At 38.0% G+C, this 14,962-nt stretch overlaps 1 protein-coding gene across 2 annotated transcripts in view; it reads left to right on the forward strand.

Annotated features, from left to right (window-relative positions):
* Positions 1–14,962, forward strand: part of CENPI (centromere protein I) — an 86,440-nt gene that overhangs the window by 285 nt on the left and 71,193 nt on the right. For both annotated transcript variants that reach the window (XM_027533990.1, XM_027533989.1), the window contains exons 2-5: positions 1,549–1,781; positions 2,645–2,770; positions 7,468–7,586; positions 7,869–7,976. In XM_027533990.1, the coding sequence (XP_027389791.1) occupies positions 1,562–1,781; positions 2,645–2,770; positions 7,468–7,586; positions 7,869–7,976 (573 nt within the window). In that variant the 5' untranslated portion in view covers positions 1,549–1,561. The remainder of the gene's footprint in view (positions 1–1,548; positions 1,782–2,644; positions 2,771–7,467; positions 7,587–7,868; positions 7,977–14,962) is intronic.

Below are 14,962 nucleotides of genomic sequence, written 5' to 3' on the forward strand. Positions count from 1 at the left end.
GGGAGCGATGGGAAGGTTCCATCAGAAGGGGCCAGAAGCTGGTCGCCCGCCCTTTTTACGTAGGACCCGAGGAAACAACTGGCAACCTGGAACTTCCTGGTGGTCTAGACACACATATTGCTCTCCTTCCTGCTCCGGCCTTATCTGTTCTAGGGAGGTGGCGTTGAGTGTCATTATGGCCATTCCTTTCGTTTTTCCCATTTGCAGCCCCAAATTTAGAAGTCATTCTGGCTTTCTCTCTTTTCCCCTACATCCAATTCTTTTGTTACGGCTTTGATAAATCTCCTTCCAAAACATTTCACGAATGCAATCATCTGTCTCTCTTACTGTTTACACTTTAGGCCAGGTTCAGACCACAGTCACATCTCTTCTGGCCCTTTGCTAAACTTTTTAAATTGTCTGTTTCCACTCCTGGACCCCTGACATTCTGTTCTCTGCGCTGCAGCTAAAACGATCTTAAAACATAAATCAGATGGTATCACTTCCTCTCTGACACTCTTCCCTTCCCCTTATAGTTAGTTGCCTATGACACTTAAAATCCAGACTCCTTGTTTTGGTTGGCAAACCCCAATGTAGCAGTCCCTGTCTGCCTTTCTGACTTTGTCTCCCACTACTCTGTACCTCTTTCATGCCACTACTCATCCTCACCTCTTACTGGTGGTGTTGCTGTTTCTTTAACACACAAAGACCTTGCTTCAAGATCTTAGTATGTCTTGCTCTTTCCTCTCCATGAAATACTCTTTGACCAGATCTTAACATAGTTGGTTCCTCCTGGCATTTGAATTTAGCTTAAAGGTCACGTCAGAGAGGCTTTCTCTGAACACTTGTTCCACAGTAGCTTGTCACTGTCACCTCACCCCCCCTTTTTTTAATCACACCACTGTATATTATGTTCACTATTAGTTATTTACTTATTTATTGACTCGTGTGCCTTCCCATCCCACCCCCTGTAAGTTTCACTATAGCAGAGGCCTTGACTTTTTTATCCCTGATAAGTAGAACTGTGCTTGGCATATAGATGATGCTTAGTAATTATTTACTGAATAAGTGAATTAGCGAGGCATGTTTCTGTTCTGAGAATCCTTAGTTTGGCAATCAAACTTTGCACTGACAAGGCAGGCAGCATTAAAGATTAAAAGCAAAATCAAGGCAAAGTGGAGAGAAATAGGAGTGGAGAAAGTAACATTGAGTTCATGAGATGAATTAGTATTAGACTCACTTATGTGATATAGCCATTTTAGAAGAATTTGTTATGTTCCCTGTACTTTTACCATCTTTTTTCCCCCCTCCCACAGGGCCAATTCAGCTGGTGAATGTTACCTTGGAGAGCTGTTTCTCTCTGTTACTCTTTAAGTCAAAGGGCTTTTTGAGAAGGTTAACCTATAGATTTTGTTGCCTGGATTGCTGTCGTCTTTTATTGTGTACTTGTATGCTAGGTACTCTGTACTAAATGTGGGGAGTACAGATAGGTGTGGTCCCTGTCTTTGGAGTAAAAAGGGAGGGACTGTTTGGCTGGTTAGTGACACCTTGACACTTGTTTTTGTATAGAACATGTGCAGTAATGTCATCTCAAAAGAAAATTAACTCTTGGGCACGAAAGAGGACTTCACAGGATAGTAGTAGCTATCAGACTAGACTCTCGGCCTGGAGAGTAAAAGAGGACCTAAATGACTCAAAGAGCATCTCAAAATGTGGACAGAACAATACTGTGGAAGATTATGAAGGCGCTGATGATCAAGCAGAAAATGCTCTGCAGATAGCATTGAGATACTTTGAGAAAGGTAAGAGATTGTTTTCCTTGTGTAAGGCCTGTTCCTGTGAAAAATTTCTAGACTCTTTTGGTAAGGATTTTTAAAGGAAAGCATATTTTTGCTCATTCATGATTTTTGTTTATTTAATGGACATTTATTGAGCACTTAACTACATATCAGTATGCTAGGTACTAGGGATACAACAACAAAGAAGGTTCCAGCAGAGTGGTTTTCAAACTGTTGTACACTGGGATTAAATTACCTCAGAATCTTTTTCTTTTAATATTGATTTATTTGACCGCATCATGGATGCAGCTTTGTCACGGGAGGTACTCGGGGTCTTTGTTGTGTCATGTGGGGTCTTTCGTTTCACAGACTCTCTAGTTGTGGCACGAGGTCTCAGTAGTTCTGCAGCATGTGGGATCTTAGTTTCCTGACTGAGAATCGAACCCGAGTCCCCTGCATTGCACAGCAGATTCTTAACCACTGGACCACCAGAGAAATCCCCTACCCGAGAATCTTTAGAAACCACTGGTACCGGGCATCCACTCTTAGATTTTCTGATTTTATTAGTATGGGACACAACTTGGGCATTGGAATTTTTCAACAGCTCTCTAAGTGATTCAAATGTGTAGGAAAGCTTGTGAACCACTGTCTTAGTTATTGAAAACACCTTAGTCTTGGTGCTTTATTTAGTTTAGAGCAAAGAAACCAGGGCAGGACTCAGTTTTCCTGCTGTCAAATATTCTAGGGTTGTAAGGGCTTTGAAGGGTTTTTAGAAAGACTTTTTTTTACATAAAGCTGTTCCTTTGAAGTAGTCTAATTGTAACTGTTGAGGCTGAGGAGTGAGAGAGTTTTAAAGTCCTCACTGTTTACTATTGTTCCTCTTTCAGGTCCCATTAAAACTTCACAGAATAAAGAGAAACACTTGAAAACTGTGGAAAATGTGGCATGGAAGAATGGGTTAGCTCCAGAAGGAATCGACATTCTATTAAGTGTGGCACTCAGTGGCAAATTTGGTATGTCACAGGGATAAATTTTTCAGCATTAGTTTTGCCTTTCAGAATTTGAATTACATTGTTGATTGGAATCAGATGCAGTTAAAGAACTGTATATTTTTCCTATTCTCTTCATAAAACCAATCTAAGATTATACAAATGGACCTTTCTTATGTCCAAACTTCGATTGTGGTGCAGCTGGTAAAGAATCTGCCCGCAATGCTGGAGACCTGGGTTTGATCCCTGGGTTGGGAAGATCCCCTGGAGGAGGGAAAGGCTACCCACTCCAGTTTTCTGGCCCAGAGAATTCCATGGACTGCATAGTCCATGGGGTTGCAAAGAGTCGGACACGACTGAGCGACTTTCACTTTCACTCAGTATGTTGAAACTACCTTAACGAAAAGTTGCTATGTGCATATGCTGAAAATGGCTAGTTATCACATTTTTATTTTTAAAATGGATTCTTGTTACCAAATGCTTAGAAGCGATTTTTAGTATTTCTGTTAGGAAGGGTAGATAATAGTTAGTGTTGCTGGAAGGCACATTAAGAGATCACTAGTACTCTTGCCTGGAAAATCCCATGGATGGAGGAGCCTGGTGTGCTGCAGTCCATGGGGTCTTGAAGAGTCGGACACGACTGAGCGACTTCACTTTCACTTCTCACTTTCACGCATTGGAGAAGGAAATGGCAACCCACTCCAGTGTTCTTGCCTGGAGAATCCCAGGGACGGGGGAGCCTGGTGGGCTGCCATCTATGGGGTCACACAGAGTCAGACACGACTGAAGCAACTTAGCAGCAGCAGCAGTGTTCTTTATTGCCTTTAGTTTCACTTATCAGTGACAATAAGTCGCTGTTGATATTGTCTCCATTCCATTGTCTGTGGCTTTAACCGTTAAGATGCTTTTTCTTTGGAGTAAATGCTTCCTTTTCTGTTCTAAGTTCATTTGTATGGGGGTGGGGGGAATCTTAGAAAGAAATAGTATCTGTCCATTATTCTTTTCACTTAAGAACCTTTTAACCTATCCTCATCCAAATTTAGACTTAGAGAGTATTTTAGCTCTTGAACATTCTCATTTTCAACTGAAGCCCAGAGTGGTTAAAGAGACTTGCTTCATCTCAGAGCTAGAACCAGGGAACTCTGGTCTCCTTATTCCCCTTCTAGTGTTTATAGTGCACCACACTGCTATCAGATTTTCTACTTTTTTTCTTTAAGACAACTGTCAAAATTGGATACTTAATATACCATTTTGCATATTGGGTACCTTTGTGCATATCCTATCATGTTTGCAAGGGTGTGTGTTAGTCCCTCAGTTGTGTCCGACTCTTTGCTACCCCATGGTCTGTAGCCTGCCAGGCTCCTTTGTCCATGGGATTCTCCAGGCAAGAATACTGGAGTGGGTTGCCATTTGCAAGGGTACGTATGTGTATTTTAAAGAAATAATGCATGACTAGCTGAATTCAGTATATGACTTCTGGGTATTTTAGTTCTCTATTTTTACCTGATTAGTGTTCTCTGTTTTCCTAGAAAGTTAAATTTGACCTAATAAAATTGGTCTTCTTATAAGTGGTTTCAGATTGTTTGCTTCTAACAAATATCCATGAATTCATATTTACCTAATTAGTGTCCCTCGAGGACAATTTTATCTATTCCTTCTCCCCTTAAAACATGTATAGAATATACAGATGTTTTCTACTTTGGAATTTCTCTTTTCTTTTATGATATCTCAGAAATAAACAATTAGGTTTTCGTGATGTTTGCTAGGTCTTGTAGCAAATGCATGTGTTTTTAAAAATGCATGCCTCAGGCTTTGAAACTTGTATATAACAATTTGTAAAATAATCTAGCTTTCTAGTCTAATTTCATTTTTCTATTAAGCTGGAATTTGGAGATATTAAAGGTAGCCTCCTTAATTGCTTTTCTCCTTTTTGTTATTTCTATAATATCCCCCATCACTATTAGATCTTTGTATGTAACTCCTTTGCTAAGTTGAAATGCATTTGCTAGAAATGTCATAATTAGGTACAAAGGGACTTTGTACTCTTTAGTAATTAAAAAGTTACTGGGAAGTAAGAATAGAGTCAATATTCTATTCAACATAGAATTCTCCCCTTGAATTTGGTATATGTATAGAGTATTAGTAGTCAGACTGTTATAAACTGTACAAGAATTGGGGGATGGGAATAGGGGAGAAGAGAGGTAAAAACAAGAAATCACGGAGTGGAAAGCAGAGATTTTTATTCTTATGATTCATTACCTGCCATCACTGCTTCCTTTTTTCAACGCAAAATAATGGGGTAGAAATTGATGAGACACATTGTTGTAGTTATGTGGGATAAGTAAATCTAGAGAACATGATGACTAAAGTTAGTAATATTGTATAGAATGTTGGAAATTTGCAAGAGAATAGACTTTAGGTGCTCTTATCACAGAGAAGAAAATGGTAACTATGTAAGGAAATAAAATGTTGATCAGCTTTACTATAGTAGTCATTTTACTATAATAGGTATACAGTATCTGCCAGGTGTTTACATGTTCAGTTCAGTTCAGTCACTCAGTCGTGTCCGACTCTTTGCGACCCCATTAATTGCAGCACGCCAGGCCTCCCTGTCCATCACCAACTGACAGAGTTCACTCAAACTCATGTCCATCGAGTCGGTGATACCATCCAGCCATCTCATCCTCTGTCGTCCCCTTCTCCTGCCCCCAATCCCTCCCAGCATCAGTCTTTTCCAATGATACAACTGTAAATACAATGTAAATACAATGTAAATGCAATGTAAATAGTTGCCTGTGTATGCCTAATTCAAGCTTTGCTTTTTGGAACTTTATGTAATATTTTTTAGGAATACTTTGTGTGTTTAGTTGAATTCACAGATGTGGAACTTGAGGATATGGAGGGCTGATTATATCATATCATCATGTTGTGCATCTTAAATATAAACAATTTTTACTAAGGAAAAAAAACAAGAGGTCTGCACCTGTAGGAAAATAAAAGACATGTATAAGACTTTTCTGAGAATGCTACTTATGGGTGAAGTTAAGAACAGTGTTATCTTAGTGAATGGATGTGATCACCATGCTATAGTACATTTAAGACAGTGTTTAAAGACCTGTATATTTCTAAGAATGCTACTCTCGGGAGAAATTGAGAACAGTGTTATACTGAATGGATGTGATTACCACACTGTAATGCCTTTAAAACATTGGTTAAAAACACATGTATCCAAGATACAGTTGTGGCTTCTACTTGTATGAGAAGTTGAGAACACTAGTTTTTCAGTGAATGGTTCTGATCACCACAGTATAACGCAAATAAAACAATGTTTAAATATAAAAATTGATAATGTATGTATATATAAAATTATTGAAGCCTTAATAAGCAGAAGCTGATATAGGGTGTATATTAAGACAAAGCTACTGGTCACATCACTTCTATTAGCAGATGGGAGAATAGCATGGAAGCCAGAGAATGATGGAAAGACTGGACCAATATAGAATGACAATACTACCAGCTAATAGGGTAGTTGTTTCATTCTGGTATCCTTTCCATTTTGGGGGCGTGGATGGAGAATACAAATGAATCTATCTATTCTTAAATGTAGCAGCTGATGTAAGATGTCTTACAGGAGATTTAAATAAATCAGAATCTATTATGCCATTTTAAAAAGTCCTTGAAATTTTCCTAGGAGTAAAACACTATTTTTGAGATGTAATTCACATACCATAAAATTCACCCTTTGGAAGCATATGGGGTTGGTTTTGTTCTTTTTTTTTTTTTTTTTAAAGCATATCCATGGAGTTGGGTGGGCTTCCCAGGTCTGCCTACAATGCAGTCCATCTGCAATCCAGGAGACCCTGGTTCAATTCCTGGGTCAGCAAGATCCCCTGGAGATGGGATAAGCTACCCACTCCAGTATTCTTGGGTTTCCCTGGTGGCTCAGAAGGTAAAGAATCTACCTGCAATGTGGGAGACCTGGGTTTGATCCCTGGGTTGAGAAGATCCCCTGGAAAAGGGAATGGCTACTCACTCCAGTATTCTGGCCTGGAGAATTCCATGGACTGTATAGTCCATGGGGTTGCAAAGAGTCGGACATGACTAAGTAACTAAGCACAGCACATAGAATTGGGCAATTATCACTACTATCTAATGTCCAAACATTTTCATCCTTCCAAGAAGAGATCCTGTATTCATCTTCCATTGTTAGATAGAAATATTAGAGCCAAAGAATTTGCTTTATAGTTTATATTAGAAGTTAAAGGTACATTTTTGTTTCAAACTATGCTTTGTAATGATGATAAGAGTTATTGCTGCTGCTGCTGCTTCTAAGTCTCTTCAGTCGTGTCCGACTCTGTGTGACCCCATAGATGGCAGCCCCCCAGGCTCCCCCTTCCCTGGGATTCTTCAGGCAAGAATACTGGAGTGGGTTGCCATTTCCTTCTCCAATGCATGAAAGTGAAAAGTGAAAGTGAAGTAGCTCAGTCGTGTCCGACTCTTAGCGACCCCATGGACTGTAGCCCACCAGGCTCCTCCATCCATGGAATTTTCCAGGCAAGAGTACTGGAGTGGGTTGCCATTGCCTTCGCCATAAGAGTTATTGAATATTACTTTATTGCCTTCAACGTAAAGTGAAAGTTTTAGGACCAAGAGTTAATTACAGTGAAGGGACAATCAAGACCCTAAAATGTAGTTTAATTTGGACTTTGTCTACTTTCTAGGGAGTGCTGTAAACACTCGGATATTCAAGTGTATGATTCCAGCAACTCTAATATCAGAAGATTCTGTGGTTAAGGCAGTCTCCTGGCTTTGTGCTGGCAAGTGTTCTGGTAGCACCAAGGTAATATTTTTAAACACTTTGATGATAAGTCCTTCAGAGCCACTTAAGGGCTGGCAAGGAAGAGCCACTTATGAGGTAATGGCAGTGGCCTTTTGTGCAAAGCTTGTAGTTTTGGAACAATATAGCTTGATGTAAGAACTCTGTTCAAATATAAATTTTTACTGAGAAATAAAATCTATTATCCTTTGTGCTAGAGGCTTCTAAAACAGTCCTGAGGGGGGTAATTAAGCTCTTTTGTGCCAGTTCTATTTCTCTAAAGATAAGCATTTTGTTTCTCAATAGGTGCTTTTTTATCGTTGGCTGGTTGCAATGTTTGACTTCATTGATCACAAGGAGCAAATTAACTTGCTCTATGGCTTCTTTTTTGCTTCATTGCAAGATGATGCACTGGTAAGTAAAAATTGAACAGCATTATGCATTGATCAGTGGTACGTGCTTGTATATCGATGCACCATATGTGCTTCAAAGTGCCAACAACTTTCCTTACTTATTTTAAAATGTATGAAACAGGAAAGTGTAATGAGTAGCATAATGAACACCATTATACCCGTCTCTCAGATTAACAAATGAAATTTTCCCCACATTTGCTTTTTATCTTCTTTTAAGGAAATAATTGTTACAGATAGAATTGAGTTCACATTGGAGTCTCTTTGCTGATTTAGAGCAATGATTGCCATCTTTTCCCTTTTAAACCACTTCAACAGGGTCCTTTGGGTCACTTATTCTACAGTTTCTTGATTAACACTGTGAAAACCTCATCAGAATTAATGAGAAGGAGAGGATTACTTTTCATGAGATGCCAGTGGACTGATTTTGATTAAATAGCATAATTAGTCCCATTGAAAGCATTAATAACTAAGAAATCAATCTACTGTCCACCTGGAAGTCTTTCAAGGACCATCAGTAGTTCACAGACCGTGTGAACCATTCATCTAACAGAACTTCTCTTGCTTTGGGGAAGGGAGGGAATTAATTTATTGATTTCATTTTCAAAAATTGACTATGTTGCATTATATGAGACAGTGTAGAAGATTCAAAGATTAGCTGAGAGTTTCTATATTCCAGGGGTTTGTAATCTATTTCAGAGACTAAGAAAAGCACATAAAGTTAAATGACAACACATAAGTTCTATTATCAAAGACAGTGTATGTTAATGTGAGGATAGTAATTGCTGTGATACTTCCAGGAAGAAAAGAACACTGTAAACCAGAGTGATTAGAAAAAGCATCATAAAGTATGTGGGCATTGAACTGGGCCATGAAGGTGGAGTAGGATTTGAGATTTGATGTTTGATATGACAGGAATATTTCAAGCAAAAGTTGTAAATTGTGTTTTAGGAAACCTTAAATAGATCAGACTGACTTAATTACAGTTGATGTCGGGCAGTGGTGGGTGGTAAGGCTGAAAAGATTGGGTGAGGAAAAATTGTAGTGGTCTTTAAATATGATGGTAAGAAATTTGAACTTTATCCAGTGGGGAAATCACTGAAAAACTTGGGACAGAACATGTTGAAAGCAACATTGTAGGAAGTTGTATCTAATAATGCCAAACATTATGAATTAGGATGGAAGCTAGAATCAGGAAGACTAGTTAGGAGACTGACATGATGATGATATCCTAAACTAGCAATTCTCGAATATGCTCTGTGGATCCTTTGATGCTTCCTGAGAAACTTTCAGGAGGTCTCAGAGGTTAAAATTATCTTTATAGTGATATCAAGATGTTGGTAGCTATTTTCACTGTGTTGACATTTGCACTGATGATGGATAAAACTGCTGACACACTCAGGGCAGTGAGTCTGCACTATAGTAGGGTTTGTTGTGTTCTTTACTGTAGTAAAAAACAAAAATGCAAGTTTTACTTAATAATGCCCCAAATGAAGCAATAAAGATTAATTCACTAATTATATTAAACTTCAACCTGTGAGACATATCTTTAATATTCTGTATGATGAAATGGGAAGTATAAATAAATCCTTTCTGCATATTAAAGCACAACAGTTGTCATGAGGAAAGGAACTCTGTGTGATTGAATTGTAAGCCAAACTAGCTGCTTTTTTTCCATGGAATACCATTTTTACTTCAAAGAATGACTGACATATAAACTGGTTATTCAGACTTGGTATTTGGCAGATGTTTTCTTGAAAATGAACAAAGTGAGCTGGTCATTTCATAGAAAACAACTGGCACTATTTGTTGCAAATGGTAAAATTTGAGCTTTTAAGCAAAAATGACAAGTTTGAAAAATTTGTATTTGTCATTGTGAACTTGACAGCTTCCCAATACTTAAAAGACTTTGCTGATGAGAATGAGAATATTAATGACTGTGATTTTTAGTTTTATATAATGACTGTAATTATATTATAATTATATTAATAATTATATAATGAAATATGTCAACATTTGGGAGATAGGTATAACTAATTTCCAAATGATCTCGTTTGAAATTATGTATGGGTAAAAGCCATCCAAAGTGTAAGATATATCAATGAATTTTAATGGAATAGAGTACAAAGAGTTCATTGATAATATTTCAGAATCCACATTGCAGCTATTTCCTAAGAGACTACTACTTATTAGTTTGGTGAAGTATCAAAGACTAATATCCACAATTTTTTTGAAAAGGCTATTAAAATATTCCTTCTTTTCCAATTACATATGTGTGTGAGGCTAACTTTTCTTCATGTACTTCAATCATAACAATGTATTGTTACATTTAATGCATAAGCAGAGTATCTGTCTATATTCTATTAAGTTAAAAACATTAAAGAGATTGTAGAAATGACTTGATGTAATATAAGAAATATTAAGAATAAATAATTATATTCTTTCAAAAAAAATAAAAGATTGTAGAAATGTAAAACTATGTCACACTAAGCCTTTTTTGGGGAAAATATAGCTATTTTTCATTTATGTTTAGCATGTAATGAGTTTATTTTTTAAATGAGTTACTAAACATTAAAAAAATTTCCTAACTTTAATTTCTAATATGGTGAATATCAACAGCTATAAACCAGATAAACAAAAGCTTTTGGGGATCTTCTAATTTTTAAGAATGTAAAGAGTTTTGACACCAAAAAGTCTGAGAATCACTATCAGAGATTAAGGGGTATGAAAAATTGAAGGGACAAATCTTAAAGGAAACTGTAAAGGAAGAATTAACATAATCTAGTACCTAAACTGGATTAAGGGAAAGGTCACGATATAAAGATAGAGTTTGTAAGTCAGCATGATGCAAAATGATGGTACCTTTGACCATAAAAGGAAATTTGTGGAAAAGGAGGTAGTTTTAAAAGGAACATAATATGTTTGGCTTTAGATGTACAAAGTTTGAGGTTACGTCCTGTAGAAATTCACTCAATGAACATTTATTTACTAATGTGAGAGTCATTGAACTAGTATTGGAGGTACAAATATGAGTAAAAGTAAGTTAACTATTGGTCTTCCCATATGGCACTAGTAGTAAAAACCTGCCTGCCAATGTAGGAAACATAAGATATCCGGGTTCAGTGCCTGGGTCTGGAAGATCCCCTGGAGGAGGGCATGGCCACCCACTCCAGTATTCTTGCCTGAAGAATCCCATGGACAGAAGAGCCTGGTGGGCTATGGCCCATAGGTTGCAAAGAGTTGGACATGACCAAATCAACTTAGCACATAAGTTAACTATAAGCCTCATATCATATCAGATCAGATCAGTCGCTCAGTCGTGTCCAACTCTTTGTGACCCCATGAATCGCAGCACGCCAGGCCTCCCTGTCTATCACCAACTCCCGGAGTTCACTCAGACTCACGTCCATCGAGTCAGTGATGCCATCCAGCCATCTCATCCTCTGTCATCCCCTTCTCCTCCTGCCCCCAATCCCTCCCAGCATCAGAGTCTTTTCCAGTGAGTCAACTCTTCGCATGAGGTGGCCAAAGTATTGGAATTTAAGCTTTAGCCTGAGTCCTTCCAATCAACACCCAGGACTGATCTTTAGAATGGACTGGTTGGATCTCCTTGCAGTCCAAGGGACTCTCAAGAGTCTTCTCCAACACCACAGTTCAAAAGCATCAATTCTTCGGCACTTAGCTTTCTTCACAGTCCAACTCTAAGTTTAGGGAGCACGAATTTGTGATGTTGCTAATGTCAAGGGTCGTAGTTCCTCCAGGGTGGGACACGAAGGCAAGAGAGTGACTGAGCTAATGGATCAGGAAGTCTAGAGAGAAAAGGGAGAAGGTGAAGACATAAGAGAGCAGATTGGGAGCACAAACAGCTGAGTTTCAGGTTGCCTTGGTGACATTAAAGGCATGTATTAGGATTAAAAACTGGAATGATATAAGTTGTAGCATTGGAATTTAAGTTTGCAGGGGGGAACTGGTTCAATGTGATGACAGGATTTAGAGTGACAGTGGGGTGAGTTGTTGAAGACTAGAGTAAGGGAATGAAGGTTATTGGAATTGAAATTTTCCATATCCTATGGATTTGTTGTTCCTGTTGCTGGTCATCTGTTAATTACCAAGTGAAATATGTTGAAAATCTCCCACTCAGAAGGCAGACTTGTCAGTTTTTCCTTAAAAAGTTGTCAAATTTTGCTTTATATATTTTGAGTCTATTATTAGGTAAAGGCACAATTATAGTTTTCATATTGTCCTGCTGAGTCAAACCTGTATCATGAGTAGCGTTTTGTTAAAATGCTTTTTGTTTTAGTCATTTTGTTTGATATTGACATTGTCAACTCAGGCTTTATTTTGGCTAGTATATTGCTTGGTATGGACATGAACTTGGGCATTGTCAACTCAGGCTTTATTTTGGCTAGTATATTGCTTGGTATGGACATGAACTTGAGCAAACTCTGGGAGATAATGAGGGACAGGGAGGCCTGGTGTGCTGCAGTCCATAGGGTCACAAAGAGTTGGATACGACTTACCGACTGAACAGCAACAACATTGCTTGGTGTATTTCTGTCTTTTGGTTTTTTGAAAAATCTTCCTTTGCCCTCATGTCTTAGACACTTCCCCACTCCAGCATTCTTGCCTGGAGAATCCAATGGACAGAGGAGCCTGGCTGGCTACAGTTTGTAGGGTTGCAAAGAGTTGGATATGACTGAAGCAACTTAGTGTAGCACAGATTTTATTTTTAAATCCTGTTTAATGATTTTTCACTTTTGCCTGGAAAATTAGTTTATTTACCTTTGTAGTGATTATTGATATTGTAGAAATAAGTAGGAATACCTTATTTTTTAATTTTATTATTTTGGGCTGTGCTGGGTCTTTATTGCTGCAGTCTTTTCTAGAGTTGCAGGGAACAGGAGCTACTCTAATTGTGGTATGTGGGCTTCTCTTGTTGCGCAGCACAGACTCTAGGGTGCACAGGCTTCAGTAGTTGCAGCTCCCAGGCTCTAGAGCACAGGCTCAACAGTTGTGGTGCATGAGCTTAGTTGCTCCATGGCATGTGGAATCTTCCCAGATCAAGAGTGGAACTCCTGTATTGGCAGGTGGATTCTTTACCACTGAGCCACCAGGGGAGCCCTGAGATCTCTTATTTTGAGCTTTCTAAATGATCTGCTTTTTTTCTGATTCTTTTCCTCATCCCTCTTATTTTGGATTGATTGTGCTGTTCCCCCATTCTTGGTTGGAAATTACATACTCTGTGTGTGGTGTTGTTATTGTACCTATTTTAATATGCGTATATAGTATAAAATGTAAAATATATAAAAAGTCATCCTTCTTACTATTTTTCTTTTGTTTGGAAGATATAGTTATTTTTCATAAAATATGTCATTTATCATGTAATGGGTTTATTTTTTAATGAATTAATAACTTTTTATAATTTTCTCAGTTGAAATCTTTAAGGCTTTTCTTAAAGTCTAGAGGTAACCAATATCTTTATCTTCATCTTGAAAGATACAGGGCCCTAGAATGCTTTAACTCTGATCACATCCCTCCCACATTATACACTATTATCTGATTTTAGTTCTGACTCTTCACCATCCTCCTCCACATACACACGTAGTAGACATTATTATTTTCTTCACAATTAATATTTGTTTAGATTTGCCCACATATTTACCAGTTTCTTTGCTCATCATTTGTTTTTACATCTCAGACCTTTAATTGAGATTATTTTCCTCTGAAAATATTTTCTTTAGGTTTTTTTTTTCCTTTTATGGCTGCACCACCCAGCATATAGAACTTCCCTAACTGGGGGTTAAACCTGTGCCCGCTGCAGTGGAAGTGCGGCGTCTTAACCTCTGGACCACTGGGGAAATCCCTAGAATATTCTTTCAGTAGAATCTTTTTATTTTTAATTTTTATTGAAGAATAATACAATATTGTGTTGATTTCTGCCATACATCAACATATATCATGGATATACATATGTCCCCTCCCTCTTGAGCCTTCTTCCCACCTCCCACCCCATTCCACTGCTCTGGGTTGTCATAGCGCCCCAGTTTGAGAGTAGAATCTTTGATGGTAAACTCTGTCTTTGCCTAAAAATGTTTTTACTATGCCCATGTTCTTGAAAATTGGTTCTGCCTAATCAGGAAAAGAATTTTTAAAAGAACAGATATATGTATATGTAGGAAAAAAAAGAAATTTGGTTCTGCTGTGTGTAGAACACTAGGGTGACAGTTAAATTCTCTCAGGACATTGACAGTATTATTCCACTGGCACCTCCTTTCCATTGTTGTGGAATCAGTCTAATTGTAATATGTTGTTTCTTTTCTCTCTAAATACTTTTTAAAAGCAGCTTTGTGAGATAACTTAGATACCATACAGTCCACTCAAAGTAAAATCTACTGGGTTTTAGTATGTTCATAGATAGGTGCAACCATGAGCAGAGTCAATTGTAGACCATTTTTGTCACTTCAAAAATCTTATACCCCTTGGGAAACCAACATATTCATGTGGCTTGCTTTATTGTGACCTTCTTACACTTAAAAAAAAAAAAAAAAAAAAAACTCATACATTTTAGCTATCACCCCTGTCTTTCTGTTTAGAGGTTCTTAAACAACTCCTAGGGCTTTTGAGGTGGCACTAGTGGTAAAGAACCTGCCTGTCAATGCAGGAGACATAAGAGATGCAGGTTCAATCCCTGGGTTGGGAAGAATCCCTGAAGGAGGGTATGCAACCCACTCCAGTATTCTTGCCTGGAGAATCCCCATAGTCAGAAGAGCCTGGTGGGCTACGTCGATGGGGTCGCAAAGAGTTGAACATGACTGAAACGACTTTGTATGAATGCATGCAAGCAACTCCTAATATATTTTGTGTCTTTAGAGATTTGCCTATTATGGACATTTCACATAAATAGAATCATACAGTGTGGGGTCATTTTTGACTGGCTTCTTTTAACTTACTTTACTTTTTACTTGAAAGCATAATGCTTTGCCTATTCTA

This window comes from Bos indicus x Bos taurus, chromosome X, assembly GCF_003369695.1.
Source record: "Bos indicus x Bos taurus breed Angus x Brahman F1 hybrid chromosome X, Bos_hybrid_MaternalHap_v2.0, whole genome shotgun sequence".
Taxonomy (NCBI): Eukaryota; Metazoa; Chordata; class Mammalia; order Artiodactyla; family Bovidae; genus Bos; species Bos indicus x Bos taurus.